Raw genomic sequence first — 17,799 nt, forward strand, 5'->3', positions numbered from 1 at the left:
GGTAGGATGGCAGTAGCCAGGCAATGTACAAGAGATGACAAATATATGGACAAAAGAAAGACGGGCGCCATGATCGTAGAAAATGGTTCAAGTGAGATGCAAAATGATGATCGACAAATATAGGGAGTGGTATATAATGCGGCTAGCGCTGGTATCAATGAAGGGTAAAATGGGGGAAATCTGTGCAAACGCCTTCTGCAAACAAATATTCAAAACAGAACTGACAAGTAAATGGCTCCAGGGATATCCGAGGGTGGAAGGATGCAAGGCCGGGTCCATCTATATAAAAGGCCTGCGGGGGTATGAAGATGTAAAACGATGTGAAAAAGAAAGGAAGCCTCCGTAAAGACAAAAAAAAAATGATGCTCTCGCATGGAAAATCAAACCCAGAGAACAACACCTTGGGGAAATAAACAGACCGAAACCCATACGCCGAACTTGATGTATCCGTTTTTGCGCATGTCGCTAGATTTTTTGATTCCTTTTTAGGTTTGTGTTGGAACGGAGAGTATCTTGAGGAGAAGGAAGATCTTTCAAGATGGTGGTAGAGAGTAGGTCGCAGTCATTTAGATATAGTTCGATCCGGAAGGGGTGTAGTGAGAAGATGCCTTGTGATTCCACTCAGACTCCTCGTAGGGAGGTGTGGGCCATTGCCGGTTCGAAGTGATGTTATCAGGCTTGGCGATGTGGCTGTCAGGTGTGTCAAAGTAGCTTTCACGGTGGGCTGCTGTAGGCGAGGGCGTGGGATATGGGCTTGGCAAAGCACGAGGCTGAGAAGTCATGGACTGAGTCTGAGCCAAGCGACGGGCAGCCTTACTGGCCGAGTGCAAGACCTCGTCCAGAAGCTCATCTTCCTCCTCGGGCGTCTCGTAACGATGAACGGGATGGCTAGTCATTTGCAATGCCCGTCGAGTGCGGCTGGAGATGGGCCCAGGGTTGGCGCCAGTAGTCTGAGGCATAGACTGGCGTTTGGTAATGCTACTGGCATCAGAGTTCAAATGCACAGGCACGTTGCTGAGACTAGATGAGTCCAGCGCGTACTTCACCCCCTGAAGCGCCTTATCAAGCTCGCTCAGATCAGAGTGTTGCTGCTTGGCGTCAGCAATGTTGGCACCGTCAATGGCCATGGAAGACCGGTTGGACCATGGAATGCACCCAGCATTGGCCTCGACATCATCAGCGGCAACAGCGGCTTGGTTGCGACCGGAGAGTCTGCGGGCACGCTTGCGCAAGTGCGAGAAGAAGCTCTCCTTGGTAGTAGGTGTAGTGCTTCCAGAACCATTTAGCATCCGCTCGGCCTCCAGGCGGTTTGCATCGGAGTAGTGGTTGCCGTTGGAGTTGACAGACAATTGGCGGCCAATCTTCTTGCTGGCCTTGCTAGCTTCAGACTCAACCTGTAATGTGTCACTGTGCGCGACAGTCGAGTTAGCTTGCGCAGTGACGGAAGCTGAGAGTGGAGAAACAGGGCGGATCGAAGGCAGAATGGGCATCGGAGCACCGTTGGCCCACGTAGCTCGCTTAGCATTGGAAGGGCGAGCCTTAACCGGCTGGATTTCGGGAACGGTGTGGTGAGTGACAACTGGGGGTCTGATGGGACTATCATTTTCGGAAGGAACGGGGCTTTCAGAACGGCCGATCAAAGATCTGCGGAACCACGAGGGCTTGGTAGAGAGAGTAGGAGAGTCGTGGGGGGTAAGGGTCGGGGATTTGAAGCTTCGGTCGGAGGGCTTGCGGCCAAGCAGCCTTGTTGAAGTTGAGGACTTGGGACGCAAAGGATCGACGGCATCGGCAAAGTACTCATGGTTCAACGCTTGGGTTGATGTGGGTCTGTTCTTAGGATCCCACATCAGACACCAGGTCACGAACTCAGCAAAAGCAGCGGGCCATTGAGGCTGTGGAAGGACAGTGTCCATCGCATGGGGCGCCATCTTTGGGAAAGTGAAGCCCAACTTGTGAGCCAATCGCGATCCCTCGCGCCATTCACCACCGCCGATCTTGGCACCAGACTTGCTGTACCAGTTGCCAGGGCTACCCATGATTTCGCAGACACGCCAAACCTGATCAACCTCGTTGCCTCCAGGGAACAGAGGCTTCAGGGTCGCGACCTCCACAGCCATGGCACCCACAGCCCACATATCAACCGGGGCAGAGTACTCTCCTGCGCGGAGAAGGACTTCCGGTGCCCGATACCAGCGAGTTGAAACGTATGTGGTGTAAGGTTGCTTGGAGTGAGTCTCACGGGCGAGACCAAAGTCGGCAATCTTCACGGTGTATGTTGGAGGGGTAGATGGAGGGGTGACAAGGTTGGAGTAGCGGCTGAAAGTCGAGTCGTTAGGGGCGGAGGTTGAGACAAGGATGTTCTCGGGTTTGATATCGCGGTGGAAGAAGTGATGGGCGTGGATGTGGTCCAGTCCGGACAGGATTTGATACAAGATACCCTTGACGTGCTTTCCTTCGAAATACTTGTGGTCGCGGGCCTTCATCAATTGGTACAGGTTACCATCCATGTACTCCATACAGATGTGGAGTTTGCGAGACATGGGGTCGAGGAAGATATCAAGAGCCGGGACCAGGTGTGGGTGCACCGGCAATGTGCGCAAGAAGATGACCTCGCGCAACTCTAGACATGGTTGTAAGGAATCAAATGTCTTCTTCATTGTTTTGATAGCGACCTGTGAGTAGTACGGTCAGTATGGGAAGGTTGTCGATCAACCATCAATACGTCATTCGGTGCATACCATTGTTCCTCGGCGCGCGATATGGGACCCGGCAGTTCGTACGCGTGCAAGCGCCACGCTACCAAAGCTACCATCGCCGACTTCCTTCATCACCTGAAAACGATCTTCGAGGGTGGCCATTGATGTGTTGGTTGTTCCCCGGGAGGGAGAGTCATATGTGACTGTCATGGTTGTAGATGTCTCTTAGATCTGCCCGCAGATAAAAGATATGCTAGGATGATAGTTAGCATCGGTGCCCCGTCATACTTGGTGAGATCAGGTATTGACTCACTATTAGTTCGAGAGGGGGGATTTCGGATTGAATTTCCCACTATTTTAGAGAGAGGGGGTGTGAGGAAAATCAATTGGCGTCAATTCTCATGATCCAAAAGTCGAGGTCGAGTATGTTGAGTAAGGAGTCTTCTCCCATTAAATGTACGGGAGGTTGGATGCCGATTTGCTATATAGCAAAGTAAGGAGTGACGGAGTAGTTGGAAAGGGAGTTTGGAGAGTGATGGAGGGGAAAAAGACGATCTGGGAAGAGCACAAGAAACGGGCGCGATGTAATAAAAAGGAAATGCCGCCAGAATAGGAGAGAACCCGTTGTGGACACCCCAGTCGATCGGAGGCCGAACAGAAAAGCCCCTGACGCGCTGACAGCTTTTGAAGCTCTAAGGACGGGGCCGTGGAGACGGTAAATTAAACCACGTTAAGACGGAGAGTGCAGATCAGTCCACCGGGGGGTTCTGCCTTTCTGTCTTTTTCTTGTCTTTGACAATGTGCTGTTGCAAGGATGTTTTGAAGTGGGATGTATAATGGATTGAAAGTAGATGTGGAATAGAAGAGATTCAAAGAGGAATCAAGGAATCATAAATCTAAGCAGCGAAAGACCATAAAAGAACGCACAAGAGAGGGGCCACTTGAACTATTGGGATAGATGGAATTAGAGTAAATAATGTGTACTCGGTATTGTATGAAGAATCGAATAAGTTACTAGTTGGGGTCGCATAAGTTCCACGCAACGGGGAAATACGGTCTTCCGCCAATAGGAAATCGTCTTTGAGGGAGAAGTGGGACCCCGGTGGATTCAGAGCCCCGTTCCTGATTTCCTGGGTATTAATTATCGTATTGTCATGACGCACTTTCTGATTGGACTCGAGAGGGTTTTTTTTTCTTTTATTCCTTTTTTTTTGTTTTTCTTTAGTTTGTTTTTAGCTTGTTTTATTTTTCTTCTTTTTTTTTTTTTTTTTTTTTGCCTTCGTTTCTGGTTTGATTTTGAGGCAAATAGAAATGGAACTAGTCAGTTTAGATAAATAAAATATAAATGTAGAAAAGAGTAACCAAAAAAAATGTTACGAAGAAATAACCAAAGCAATAATTTACGAGATTATAAACTTCCCACGGGCCCCATCAGTTGATCACGTTGATCATGTTATTTGTGTCCATAGAGTAGACTCGAACTGTGCAGGTTGGGCATACACCTACTTGGTACAGTAGAGGCGGTCACTCCCGTGAACAGTTCATGTTGGGCCGCGTTACCCCGTAATTTAATTTCCCTTTCCATACCCAGGGTCTCTAAGTCAAAGTACGTACATGACGTTAGTGACAAGCCTGGACCAATCTATGAGATCTAACATGAATGTTTAGAACAGGTCACCTCTCTTTTCTCTCTCTCTCATGTAGGTCCAAGATTCTATATGAGTATATATGAGTACATATGCCTTATATGAGCATATATGGATTTCTCGGTGTCAAATTTCAACCGGATCAAATCCATCAAATCGATCAACTCAAGTTCATCCCCACAGCTTCCCTCCATGGGACCAAGGCAAGGGGACTCCTGTCCATGTCTGCTATGTCATGTCCCACATGTGAATCCGACTCGTCTCAAGGCTCGATTCGCTCTCTTCTCAAAATGCCTTTGCCTTTTCTCCATCTCTCTGTAACTCGGTATCTCTTTCTCCACGCTTTATTCCCCTGTTTCACTCGTCATTGGAGGAGCTCTTAAATTGATTTCTCTCGTTGTCCCGGCACCTTGTCTCGCCACCTCAATCTGCATCCGAGCTTTCCTGGAGGGGTACTCTGTTTACAGTCAAGATCTCCGACTGATCCGACTATCTATTTTCTCCATCTTTATTCGCCATAGTGCATGGGAATTTAGGTTCGGCTGGACGGAGGCGTTCGCATCGCAGTACCAGTCTCTCTACGCGGTACTCCGTAAACACTAAACGCTAAAAACAAAAAACAACAAAAAAACACAAAACAAAACATTCCAAAAAACAAAGGTCTTTTTAAGCAGGGACTTTTTGATGCATGGAGGATCATGATCACGCATATGATCCGTATGTGGTCCCATCTTAGAGGACGCCTTGCCTATCACTCCATACCACTTCAGAACCCCAGGCACACCACACTTTCCAGTCACACCCGGAAGTCTCGCTGATTGGGAACAGATGGCGCCCCGTGATTCAGTTTCGGAGCGCGACTCAAGGTAGGCCCGGCGGTTTTTCTTTTTTCTTTTTTTTCTTTTTTCTTTTTTTTCTTTTTTCTTTTTTCTTTTATATTTTCTTCTTTTCTCTTTGTTTCGCGCTCGAACTTAGAGTACACATCCCGTGTGGGAAATTAATGACAGCGGTCGATCAACATCCCTGCACTTCCGCCGGGGGAGGTCATCCGGACAAAGAAAATCATTATCAAAGCTTCTTACATGCGGTAGGGACCATCATATCTCCACTTGAAAAGCTCAGGAACCCGAGCCAGAACCATGGGAAAAGACGATCTGTCCATCGCCTCTTTTTTGCTTTTGTACTTTTTCTGTTTACTTTTTTTTTATGCTCTGTTACCTCGGATTATGATAGGTTGTTGAGAAATTACAAAATTACCATGTTTCATAGGAAAGGGATTATCACGATTACCTGCAGGAATCGCACCTGTCAGACTGCGACGAACACTGGGGCGACCGTTTGGCCCGCAAGGATCCAGGATTACGTCGCCCCCAAAATGGCCCTTAGGACTTTCTTGAATTTGATTTTATTTTTAAATATTACCTCAGTCTTGTGGCTTTCTGCACTGCTACATTCTACATGTATCAACCAAATGTTATATTCGACCTCTCTTAGCCCCTTTTCGCCTTTTTTTCACCGTTTGTTTCCAAGGATTTGGGCCAAGGGCCGTACCGACGGGATACGGAAGTCCCAGAAAGCAGTGGGCCTTTGAGAATTACCAGGAGAGAAAAACTCCCAAAAAAGGAAAGGAGAGACCCATTCGTGAGACTTCTCCACTGATATGGTGTGGTGCGCTACTCTCTAAGTGGGAGAAGCTTGGGCATCATCACAGACGAACAGGGCGTTAGCCAAGACCAAAAAAAAGGCGAATTACCAAAAATACAAAACAACGCGTAACGCACCAATGTACCTAATACCTACGGGGTACCATTAGAAATGCCCTGGGGGCTCGGCCCAGCCACACGTTCTCGCAGTGGACCCGGTACTCCGCGGATACCAGGTACCATCACTTTTTCCATACGGCCAAGTCGGTCTGTACAAGTTGTACGCGCCAACAAAGCCATTGGTGGGAAGGCAACAAACAAAACTTGGGACCCACCATGCTAGAGAACATAACAAAGCACTAAGTGGGCTTAGAGTCCTTTGACTTCCAAAAAGTGGTGTTCACCGCGCCTTTTCATTGCTCCAAGCGCTCCGCCTATGGATCTAGCGCTACACCGTCGATTTCGGGGGTGGACGGAATACCCACCGCGTGGACCTCGTCCAGGCCCGTCCCTCGTCCCCGAGAACAGAACAGCGAGCTTTGCGCAGGAAGGGGGAGGGGGGGAAGGAAGAAGGATCGCCTTTTTCTCGCCACCGGGCCAAGCATCAGGAATGGGACTATTTGGACCGTCGCTACACCATCGGCTTGTTCCGTCATCGCTCGCCTTCCTTCGACCTTCGAGAAGGTCATCGTAATATCGCTCTGGCCTTCCCCGGGATCAATAAACTCGCATTCGCTAAGATTGCATTAAGGCTAACTAACGTTGACAACTTGTTCAAATCTCCCCCCCCTTAATCAAGTGGGCAGATGTGGCCGCACCCAGCACACAGCCACTGCTCGCTCCCTTCCTTTTTTTCCCCCAGGGGGCTCTCGCTCATCCCAGACCGTGCCCCCCTAATCCACACAACAAAATTCTCCGAAATGAAATTCCCTTCCCGCCACCAACGAGGATCAAATGTTGGCAAAAGCACCGCTAGAAGGCGCATCCGTACTCCGTAGAAGGCTAACTCCAACCTAACCGCAAACCAAGTCCCAAGAAAGTTACTCCGACCCACAACAAACCCCGACCATGAAGTAATTGATCCTTACCTACATTAGTGCACCCCTTTACTCTGGTCGCCGGGATCATGGCAACGCACGAGCGGATCATAAGGTCTCAAGGGCACGTTCCTCAACCTCTACCACCGATCCGAAAAAAGGGATGACGATGTAACAAGGTGCCTCCTACGGAGAACGTACTCCGTCATTGTATCCGTACCCACAAAAATCTGCACGAGGGAGGAGCTGGGAGGCGAATTACCCTTCATTTTTGCCCACTTTCCATCGCACATTGACGCAGGTACAATTTGGAATCTACATACATCATTTTACACGGACTACGGAGTACGGAGTACCCTAATGCAAATCCCGACTCCACCGTCACCGAAGTAACGCACGCTCCTTGCCATCCGTTTCGACACTACGCGTTTCTGGAAGGTCATTACCATGCTTCTATGGAGACGGGGAGACTAGCCCGCGCGGCCCCTAGTCGCGAGCTGCTAACCATCTACGGCGTACGGGTTGGATCTTGTATGTCATCTACCGAATTGGTGTTTACAAAGTAATATGGAGCGGGGAGGGGATAAGGGTTGCCTTGGCTAGTTTATTTCTGACCGGAGAGGATTCGAAGGGGATTCTAGCGCGGATTCGTCTGTCATAACTTAATTAATGCCCCTGCCCCTGGTTCCAATGTTTAATGAACTTTCTGGAAACTTTGCTTTGCCGTCTCGGGTTGAGAGAGGGCCAATCAGCTTTTTGATGATCGTTTTAAACCTTGCACTGGGCCGAGGGTGTAATCTGCGCTTAATGTGTATAGGGGATGTACTAGGGTGCTTGTCAGGCTGCGTCGCTTGGAGGCTATCTCCAGGGCTCTCCTATTTTCACTGTTGATAAGAGGCTTTTTTTTAGAATGGTGGACAAAGAAGTTTTATCAAAGAGCTACTAGTATGAATGAAAAGTACCACAGTGTACTTTGAACAAGCCCACGTGGGTTACAAGGGTATACGGAGTACTATGTATCCATCAACCATAGAGGCAAAGCATCGCATAGTGTGCTAACAGTGCTTGTTTCTTATACAGGTTTGGAGTTGGCTGCACTTGAAGATTGCAATCCATGTTTTTCTTCCGCAGCTTGTTTTCTCTCTCTCTCTCTCTCTCTCTCTCTCTCTCTCTCTCTCTCTCTCTCTCTCTCTCTCTCTCTCTCTCTCTCTCTCTCTCTCTCTCTCTCTCTCTCTCTCTCTCTCTCTTTGAATCCATCAATGCTCTGGTGTAGATTTAGATTTACTTAGAGTTCACTCCTCATATGATGCAAGTCTGTTTTTTGACTAGGAGTATGCTTAATGAAACCCGAGCTTGATATTATGTGGTCTCTGTTGGTAGTACTTGGATGCCCTAGATAGTAGTCAACAGTTGACCCTGAATGCCTTGCACATACTACATATGTTCCAGCAAACTAATGGACTGGCTCAAATGCTTACTACTAGTAATGATCATTTCGTTGTTTCAAATCATTGATCTTCAAATATCAGATAATTCACTCGCTAATGGATTGTGCGAACGGTAAGATATTATTTGAATCCCTGGTTGGTCCCTTTTGAGATCACTCCGAGTTGTTTTATTCCAAGGTCGTGTTCCATTGGTAGGATTTCCGGCGTTTGTGATGCCTAGTAAGTACTAGAGTTGCTTGTTGCCTTCAAAGTTGTGGTATATATACTAAGCATCTGAGAGCATACAAAATTAACAGCAAACTTGAATTGATAGGTAAGACCAAACTTTCACTTATAATCCCTAGAAGTCATCACTGCTTTTTTCTCTTCAAGTCCAAAGATTTTACCTTTTCTCATCTTCTTCACTTTCTTACCTTTCCTCCTCAATTCTCTTTACCATTCAACTTCACCAATACCCGTCCTTACTTCACTAACACCCCAGCAGCCATAGTATGTTTGGTGCGCCCTGTCAGCCCGGAGCCATGTTGCCTTACAATTTCAACAGAAAAGGCAGGGGTGAATTGGGGCCCGTTCGGTCAAGCACAGGAAAGTAGGTGAACCATGCTATCCACACCGCTGGCAGATATATTCTGACAAACTCCTCATAGACTGATAGACCCAAACCTCCCAGAGGAGTACGTCCCCAAGCATGTCATGGTCCCAGACTCACATGAGCTTTGTCGCTAACGATGTATGTATTAGGATCGTGTGTTCTATCTGCAAGCAGCTCCATTCGCAAGGCGACTACTCCGATCCCCAGCTGGCTTCCCTCATCGACAAAATCGATCGAGTTGGTCTCTCTGCGCTCGTGAACCAGTCAAGTGCCAAGTGTAATGGATGCTGCGGCTCACCGAACCTCGAGTACAAATGTCGTTTCTGCCGCTGTTGGAAGGCGATCGAATGCTTTGCGCGCAATCAACGTCCTCTCGCCGAACCAGTAAGTGATCAACGATCAATTTATCTCAGCTCACGGTGAATGGGAAGTTGGATTCTACGCTAACTCATGGTTGAATTTATAGGCCTGCAAGGACTGCCAGGACGGCGTCCAGGGATCGGCTCAGCCTTGGCGCAGCAAAGAACAGAAGATGATTGAGGATGCAGCCCGAGCCAAACAGGAGCAGGAGCTATCTCAACGGCTGGGTGAGCTCGCAGCCAACCCGCTACAGCTCGCCGTTGTCCCGCGTGCTCTACAATGGGAGGATCCCTCCGATGTGAAGGACTGGAGCGAGCTTGTCGACCTTCACGGGCTCCTTAAATCGGGAGTTCCCCAAGAAAAAGAGAAGAGTATGATCAGACGAGTCAGGCTGCTTGCTGTGAGTTCTTGATTGACTTGTTGAATGGGACACCACCTTGGAAGTTTATGCCACTAACAAAACCTTTGATACTGCCAGCAACGCCTCCGCCGCAATCAGGCAACAAGAGAAGAGCAGCGTCTTGAAGTGGCCCGCACTAAAGTCGATGTTGAAGATGAAGAAAAGCCTGCCTTCCGCAAAATTCAGGTCAGTATATGTGATGAGTGAAGGTGTCTGGCCGTAAGCACTGATTTGCATCTAGGACTACCGTCCCGAAAGGTCAGGGCACCATCGCCCTCCTTCTGAGTCTCCCCCGCCCAATGACTCAACCAATAATTTGGAGAGCTATGAATGGCTTTGATGAGAGATCGGGTTTTCTGGGTGGTGGGGAATAGTTTGATTTGGGATTTTCCGTGGACTCTGACGTGGACCAAAATCTGGGTTTTTGTCCTCGGGATGCGTGGATTTATCAAATGGGCTTGAGGGTGACCATGTTCCTATTATCTATGGATTCTTTAGCATCATACCAGTGCCTCATACTAGGAAATCTTACTGCTCCTCGTGGGAAAATAAGACCAATAAGAGTCAAGACCGTGGATAATATTGGTGATGCTGCTTACATATGTGTGCGTGAACCATGGTTAACCCAAGCAAAGCCCTTGGTTCCACGGCTTCGAATATGCTAAGTTGTGGGGGATAAACAAACACTGGATTGTTTTGATTTTAGAGGTGGCAATTAACGTAAACATAAAATTTGAACATTCTGAATGTTGAATGTCTTAAAATGAGCCAAAAATATCCAACCTACCGACCCACATAGGGGTCTAGGGCTAAACACATTGAAAACGCCTTCGAATGCTTCCAAATCCTGATGTTCCAAGTCCCCCCACCTGCAATACATTAGTAGGTGTCGGGTTTGACCTTTCATGCACCATGTGCCCTGGTGGACACATGTGTACATTTTGCCTTTCTGGAAGCGCGAGATGATGATATGGTCTGCAAGTCTACTAGCATGTACCATGATCAGTGTCTAAGCGTACATTAGTAACCCGTGGACCTTGATGCGGCATCCATGTTGATTGGACTCGGGGTGGATGCCAACTGTCGGATCAGCAGACTTGCAGTCTCTTGCATGCCTCAGGACATAAAACGGGGCGTTGATTTGTTTTAATAGGCCCACAAAGAAAATCTGAATCGCAATCTCTGCATGGAAAGATGGAGTTAATTAGATTAGTGGTCGATCCATGACGGTCTCCTCCAAAGATAGCAATATGACATCTTTGACGGGGAATTGGACATATCTTCTCGAGTTGTGGTACTTGAATAGATTAAAAATGCGCCACATAAACGTGACCCTAACAGCTTAACCTGCAACTTGTCGCACTGAGCAAGATCCGGTGACGTTTCGGATCGCCACTTTCTCTCGGCTTCCCCACTTACCCCCCATTACAGGAATTTCTCTGCCTTCAATTTTCAACACTTTCTGCCTTGACTTCTACTCTGCTCCTGCCCTAGGTTTGATAATCTTGGCACCAGTAGATAGATAGAGACAAAAGTGTGTGAAAGAATCATACCAAACTCACCTATTGTTCCCATTTGGCCTGTTTCCTCCCCTGACACCCATGGCCTACGATGGGTACCAGTCGCATCCCAATCCGGGCTATCAGACGGGCATGGGCAATATGAATAACGACCCCAACGAAGCACATGGCTATGCCCCATCCCCCCCTTATCCCCAATACTATGAATCCGACCATATCAACATGCCCCATCCACAGATGCCGTCCAGCACATCACCAGCTCCTGTCCAGCAAAACTACGAATACCCAGAACCACCCCGACCGGGCAATACGAACTCTGGCCATATCAACGACGCTGTCAACTCAGCTGTGTATAACAACGCAAACTCCAACTCTTATCTTTCTCCCGAAGTCCTGTCGCAGATCACCTCGACCGTTATCCAGCAGCTCAAGGCATCTGGCATGGGCGACATGCAATCCCCTCAAAACACCCAACAACAATACCCACCCCCACCTCCTCGACCACAGTCATATTCGCAGGCCCAGCAGCCCTCCTGGGCACCCCCACCAGCCGATCTCCCACTACGTCCCCAGTCTGAATCCCCCCCAGTTCCACATGCGCAACGAAGTGGGTCTATCCCGCCTCCAGGTGCAATGCCAAATAGCTTCGACATTCCGCAGCCCTATTCTGGCTATACAAGTGATACCCGAGCTGGCTCCAAGCCGTCACAGGATCCGATGGCGCGCAGAAGCGGCTCGATCTCCAGCCAGGGCAGTGTGAAAACAGAGTCCCGACCCAAACCACCGGATCGAGATGCAACGGTCATGGAGATGACAACACTGGAGAAAGTTTGGGGCAAGCTTTTTGCAGATGATAAGCCGACGAAGAGGCTCGGACAATTTTTGCGCGGAATTGCGATGCATCTGGTACGGGCATTATTCCAGGTCTCTAGCTTGTGGCGCGATAATGTGCATCGCTGATTTAAGTCTGCAGATTGAGGATTACCCTCCCCGGAACACTATTGTTATTGTTCCACAGAAGCTGCAGAAGTTCTACGCAGACACACAGGTGCCAGCTGATGCAAATTATCCATGGAAAGGTGAGTGATCAACCGGCCCTTTCCCGATTTCCTGTACTGATCGCATCGATAGATATTTTCGATGACAACACTTCTTCTATCTCTAGACTGTTCCGAGAAATCAAGGCCGAGCATCACCTCGTCCAGCTGGATGATCTCACGCAGCGACCTGATATTCCTGGCCTGACGCCCAAGGGTTTCGAGATATGGGCTACACTCATGATCCAAGCCCATCCGGACCGTGAGTACGCACGCCTGCAGAAGGCCGTGCTCAACATGCCGATCAACAACCCGGACGACAGGAAAGAGCGATTCCCCAAAGAAATCCCCCGGCGCCTGTTCCCCGAGGTCGCGGATCTGAAGATACGAGAAACCGTAGAGTTGCACATCATGAAGCACTGCGGCGTCGATCTCCCTGCCATCACCGATGAAGAGCGAGCGAAAGCCAACCGCCCAAAGACCTCTCCTGTCAACAGCGGTCGCCGTAGTGGTTTCAACAGCTCGAGAACCTCTTCTGCCGAAAGAAGTCGTTCTTACGAGCGAGGACGACCCCCACCAGCTGCTTCATCGTCCACCGCCGTCCTGGACGATGAAGATGAAACCATCGCCCCAGCCCCCATTGAACGTGAGCGAAAGCCTTACTCTGCCAATCCTGGGGGTGGAAAGGTCTACAATGAATCCGAAAATCCTCGCAGTCACAGGGAGTCTTTCACCGCACGGCCATCAGATATGCCGTCTCTATCCACTCCCAGCCACCGAGCTTCGACCTCCACCATCCAGCGCTCCCCAACTCGGGACTCCCTGTATGCCCAGCGCACTGGTTCCGGTCCGGCCCCTCACTCTCGGCACTCGGGTGGGCGCACTCGCACATCGCGCAGCTCTTCGCGCAGTGTCGATGGGTACAGACACTCGGAAAGTGACTTGCTAAGCCGGGAACATACTCCGCGATACGGTGGCGTGTCAGCGAATGATTTGTATGTGGGTTCTCCGACTTCTATGTCATCTGATGCAGATGATACTGCCCGTCGCCATGCCTCGCACCGCAATAGTCGCACCGATGAAGATTACTACCGTGGTATGCTTGGTGGACAAGGAGGAGGTCCCAAGTATTACTGATAATTGCCAAGTCTTGACCACCTGCATTTTCTTATGATCCCACTATGCAGGTTGGCTCTTTTCTTTTTCTTTCTCTTTATAGTTTCAGTTTTGCGGATCAAATCTGTCAGATTCAGCGCGTGGTTATGCACAGTGATGGAGACTCGGATACTTTCCATTTGGTTTCGGATTCGATCTTTCTTTTTGTCTTTACTCTTTGACTTCCTGTTTCTATCCTATTCAGCTCGGCGTCTCATATGGCATGAAGATACCTCTTGGTTAAGTATGACGACTGACGACTCTCATGTCCAAGTCTTGTTCGAATTTTGCAAGCTTGTCTGCGATGGAATGGAAAATGTGCGATAGAACCCTAATGAATATTATGCATATAAAACCGAATTCGCCTAGCGCCCCCCAATCTTGGACCTAGTATACATCGCATAGTACTAGTAGGTAGTATTTATGACCCTCCCTCACCCTGCAACCTAGACCTCTTCCTCTCCCAAATCTCTCTCATAACCCGAATGCCATCCTCCCTACAAGCGCCCGCATCCTTCTCCCGCTCCCGCTCCTCAGCTTTATACCTCCTCGCAATATGCCTCTCATCCTTCTCCTCCCTCTCCGCCTTCCTCTTAATCTTCCTCAGCGCCTTCTCCCTCTCCTCCACATCCCGCAACGCCGCCTCACGCCCCTCAACACGTAACTCCTCAACCTCCTCCTCACAAAGCACCCACGGCACATTAAGCGTCTCAACAAGGAACTGCAGCCGCTCAAAAACAAACTGCATCTCCGCATTCGTGTCGCGCAGCACCGTAAAACGCTCCAGGTGCAGCTGCATAATCGACCGGAACGAGCCGAGCGTCCCCTTGACCTTGACCGTTACGCCAGGGACCAGAGCCGAGATGTCGAGGATCGTCAGATCCGTCGCGGTCGTATGCACCGGCTCTTTTCGCGCCATCGCCGCTTGAAGGGCGCTGGCGCTGGAATCTCCCGTGATGGTGAACGCGGCCTGATCGGCCTCGTAGTCTTCCATACTGCCGCTGCCGCCGCCCTCTTGGATTGCGGGGCCGCGACCTTGGGCGGCTGTTGGGGCTGGTACAGTTGATGCTGTGTGCTTTGGATCGGTTGAGTGGAGGACTGCCACTTCGATCGTTGCGCCGCTGCTGTCATCTAGGGTGAGGATTGTGCGGCGAAAGACTTCTGTTCTGGATACGATGAGACCTGCCACGGTGACGAAGCGCACTGGGTGGTTTTTGTAGAAGAATACTTTTTGGCCTGTGGTTTTTGTGAGTATGGGCGTTGGGAATCATGTATATACTGCGGGTCCATATGGTATGTTTCGTTCTTTGGAATACTAGGTGAAGAGGGGGACATGGGTTGATTCAAATGGTGAGAGTAACCATCAAGTAGAACGAGCCAATTCAAAAGTGAATAGAATTATAGCTTAAATTGTTGAATACAAGAAAAAGTGCCGGACGAGGGTTGAAAAGCAAAGGTTCACAGATCACTTACCTTCAAAGTTCCTGGGTTTCTTTAGTCGGTGCACATCTGCTATCGCCATCTTCACCCAAGCGAAGTGTGTTGGCGAGGCCTTGAAGCAGTATGCAGGGTATATGATTGGATCCACATCTTCAGCTGTCGCCATTGGATCATTTTCTCGTTGGAGGTTGGAAATTATTTAGTTTTGTCGGATGATGATGCAGAGATGGATGGGCGCGTCACGTGGAGACGCGCCTTCTAAGTTCTATGTATAGGATCTTTGGCGTGTTCTGATTTTACTCACATATTTTCTAATAAAATGTGATTTCATGTTGATCTTAGTTATTGAGATAGGTAGTAGGTAGTATGGTACTCAATTCCTGTAATAAATCACCTGCATGGATTTCCACCTTGGAAGGTTGTCCCTACATACTAGTACTATGTACTAGAGACCTACCTTAACAATTTAAGGTAGATTTTATAGAATTAAACCGCGAGCACCTTCAAATGCAAGCGCATAACCAAATTTCATTTTATCTTCAGGGCCGACATCCATCAACATTACTCATAATTTCATCTAATATATAATATTCTCCCCCTCCATCATCCTCTTCTTCGGATTCCTCGGAGCCTCCTCGGACCCCAGCTCCCCATCCCGACCCTGGGCCTTATCCCCCAAAGCCTCCTTAACCTTCTCCTCCGAATTCTCATGACCAGCCATAGCAACCTTCAAAATCTCCTTCTCAAAGCCCTCAACATACTCCCACTCCACCCCCGCACTATCAAGCATCCGACACCCCTCGCTCTCCCCCACAAAAGTGCCCGGCTCCTTGACGCCAAAATACACCTTATGCACACCCGGGCGACCGCCCTCCCTTGTGCGCGTAATCCGCTGCACACAGGGCGCATTCCCGGAGAGTCGCTTGCCGCACGGCTCCATGGTCACGTACATCACGAGCTTGCGGCCTGCTTCAACCGGGAGCACGGAGGCTACTTCGTCTTCGGGAACGCTGTGGACTGCTGCGAAGTTGGAGAGGCAGCATTGTTCGGCGTGGGTGTTGCCTTGTAGTTCCATTGTGTAGCCTGTTGAGAGGATACGGTCGTCTTGGAAGGTGGGGTCGTTGTCTGCGCGGGAGAGCAGGATTGCGCCGACGCGGAAGTTGGTTGGGCGGGGTGGGGATTGGGAGGCTAGTACTATGCATTTTCGCATGTAGGGTCTGTGGGGGGCGTTGGATGTCATGATGGGTGGTGTGGTGTTGATGAGCTGGGGTGGGGGTTCTTTGGTGGTAGTACTGGTTCAAATTGGTACTTTGTAGCAGTTGTAAGTGATAGATATGGGAGGATTTAGACTGTAGAATGGCGAATAGCAATGTTTGGCGATTTCAAAGGAATCCCTTATTTTAATTGATAGCGTTGGCAGAATGAAGTTCACTTTCTGGCTTGATTGAAGAAAGATGAAGTGAAATTGAAGTGGGGGGATCAACGGGGAAGCTTATTGCCTATGACGGAATAAGGATGGAATGATAATGCGGTAGGCGCGTCAAAATCGCGTCCATTTTCCGCGCCGGGTCTTCTTATCTCAACCACAATTAATCTTCACCAATCAAACTCACCTCTATCTTCCGGTCTTATTTTGTTTCATATCACCAAAAATACACGATGCCGAAGGCTACAGGAACCGAGAGAATCCCAGAGGAACCCCCGGTGGTAGAAGAGGATCTCTACAAGATCCTAGGCGTCGAGTCAACAGCAACCCCAGAAGCAATCAAATCTGCCTACAAGAAAAATGCACTCAAGCACCACCCTGGTAAGCTTCTAAGCCCCAAAGCTGCAAAGCTTCAAAGACACAATATCACCCAAAAAACACGCTAACAAACCCAAAGACAAGGTCAGCGAAGACGCCCGTGATGCAGCCCACACAAAGTTCCAACAGATCGCCCTAGCCTACGGCGTGCTCTCAGACCCACGCCGACGCAACCTATACGACCGCACCGGAAACACCAGCGAAGTCCTCGGCGAGGATGGCGACTTCGACTGGATGGAATTCTACCGCGAGCAGCTCTCCGCAATGCTGGACGTACAAACGATTTCCGACTTCCAGAAGAAATACCAGAACTCCGACGAGGAGAAGCGAGACCTACTGGAAGCGTACGAAAGACACGGAGGCGATCTGGATAAGATTTACCAGTCGGTGATGCTTTGCAATGTCCTCGATGACGACGAGCGCTTCCGAGCTACCATCGACCAAGCTATTGCGGACAAGGAGGTGAAGGACTACAAGAAGTACTCGCAGGAACCGGAGAAGAAGCGGGAACAGCGCAGGAAGCGTGCGGAGAAGGAGGCTAAGGAGGCAGAGAAGCTAGGGAAGGAGGTTGAGGAGAAGAAGAAAAAGAAGGCCGCTGCTGCTTCCAAGGCTTCGAAGGGCTCGGATGCTGGGGAGGATGACTTGCTGGCGCTGATCACCAAACGCCAGCAGCAGCGGGGCCAGGGATTCCTGGCGCAGTTGGAGGAGAAGTACATTCAGCCTAGTCGGCAGAAGCGTGGCCCGGCTGATGAGCCTTCTGAGGAGGCCTTTGCTGCGATGGGGGCGCGGAAGAAGTCAAAGCAGAAGAAGTCTAGGGCATAGGCTATGTCCTGGTTCTTCGTCCCCCGTATGTACTATATCACCCATTGTTACTATGGTCTTTATGTTATGATGTTCATGAGTGCTTCGTTTCAAATGTTTTTTTTTCGGCGAGAACCATCAGCCTCTTGTCTAAACCTCATCCATGGATAGGAATATGAAATAAATTTATCATGTATCATGTGTATTACCTACCTACTAA

The 17,799-nt window shown here is 49.4% G+C and overlaps 6 protein-coding genes across 6 annotated transcripts; 3 read left to right on the top strand and 3 right to left on the bottom strand.

Annotated features, from left to right (window-relative positions):
* Positions 1–566: 566 nt before the first annotated feature.
* Positions 567–2,906, bottom strand: N7466_007386 (serine/threonine-protein kinase; the record flags this gene model as incomplete). Its single annotated transcript, XM_057166775.1, has 2 exons — positions 567–2,672; positions 2,739–2,906. The coding sequence occupies 2 exons, from the start codon at positions 2,904–2,906 to the stop codon at positions 567–569; spliced, it is 2,274 nt and encodes a 757-aa protein (XP_057019816.1).
* A 6,252-nt stretch (positions 2,907–9,158) lies between these two features.
* Positions 9,159–10,029, top strand: N7466_007387 (uncharacterized protein; the record flags this gene model as incomplete). Its single annotated transcript, XM_057166776.1, has 3 exons — positions 9,159–9,446; positions 9,529–9,822; positions 9,901–10,029. The coding sequence occupies 3 exons, from the start codon at positions 9,159–9,161 to the stop codon at positions 10,027–10,029; spliced, it is 711 nt and encodes a 236-aa protein (XP_057019817.1).
* Positions 10,030–11,423: 1,394 nt separating this feature from the next.
* On the top strand, positions 11,424–13,516 carry N7466_007388 (uncharacterized protein; the record flags this gene model as incomplete). The annotated part of the gene is made up of 3 exons (XM_057166777.1): positions 11,424–12,248; positions 12,316–12,421; positions 12,474–13,516. The coding sequence occupies 3 exons, from the start codon at positions 11,424–11,426 to the stop codon at positions 13,514–13,516; spliced, it is 1,974 nt and encodes a 657-aa protein (XP_057019818.1).
* Positions 13,517–13,955: 439 nt separating this feature from the next.
* On the bottom strand, positions 13,956–15,140 carry N7466_007389 (OB-fold domain-containing protein; the record flags this gene model as incomplete). The annotated part of the gene is made up of 2 exons (XM_057166778.1): positions 13,956–14,770; positions 15,008–15,140. The coding sequence occupies 2 exons, from the start codon at positions 15,138–15,140 to the stop codon at positions 13,956–13,958; spliced, it is 948 nt and encodes a 315-aa protein (XP_057019819.1).
* A 411-nt stretch (positions 15,141–15,551) lies between these two features.
* N7466_007390 (putative DRAP deaminase) lies at positions 15,552–16,214 on the bottom strand (the record flags this gene model as incomplete). Its single annotated transcript, XM_057166779.1, has 1 exon — positions 15,552–16,214. One exon carries the CDS (start codon positions 16,212–16,214, stop codon positions 15,552–15,554), a length of 663 nt encoding a protein of 220 aa, XP_057019820.1.
* Positions 16,215–16,633: 419 nt separating this feature from the next.
* N7466_007391 (DnaJ domain protein) lies at positions 16,634–17,600 on the top strand (the record flags this gene model as incomplete). The annotated part of the gene is made up of 2 exons (XM_057166780.1): positions 16,634–16,781; positions 16,858–17,600. The coding sequence occupies 2 exons, from the start codon at positions 16,634–16,636 to the stop codon at positions 17,598–17,600; spliced, it is 891 nt and encodes a 296-aa protein (XP_057019821.1).
* Positions 17,601–17,799: the final 199 nt, after the last annotated feature.

This window comes from Penicillium verhagenii (assembly GCF_028828195.1).
Source record: "Penicillium verhagenii strain IBT 33310 chromosome Unknown utg000007l_segment0_segment0, whole genome shotgun sequence".
NCBI classification, from domain to species: Eukaryota; Fungi; Ascomycota; class Eurotiomycetes; order Eurotiales; family Aspergillaceae; genus Penicillium; species Penicillium verhagenii.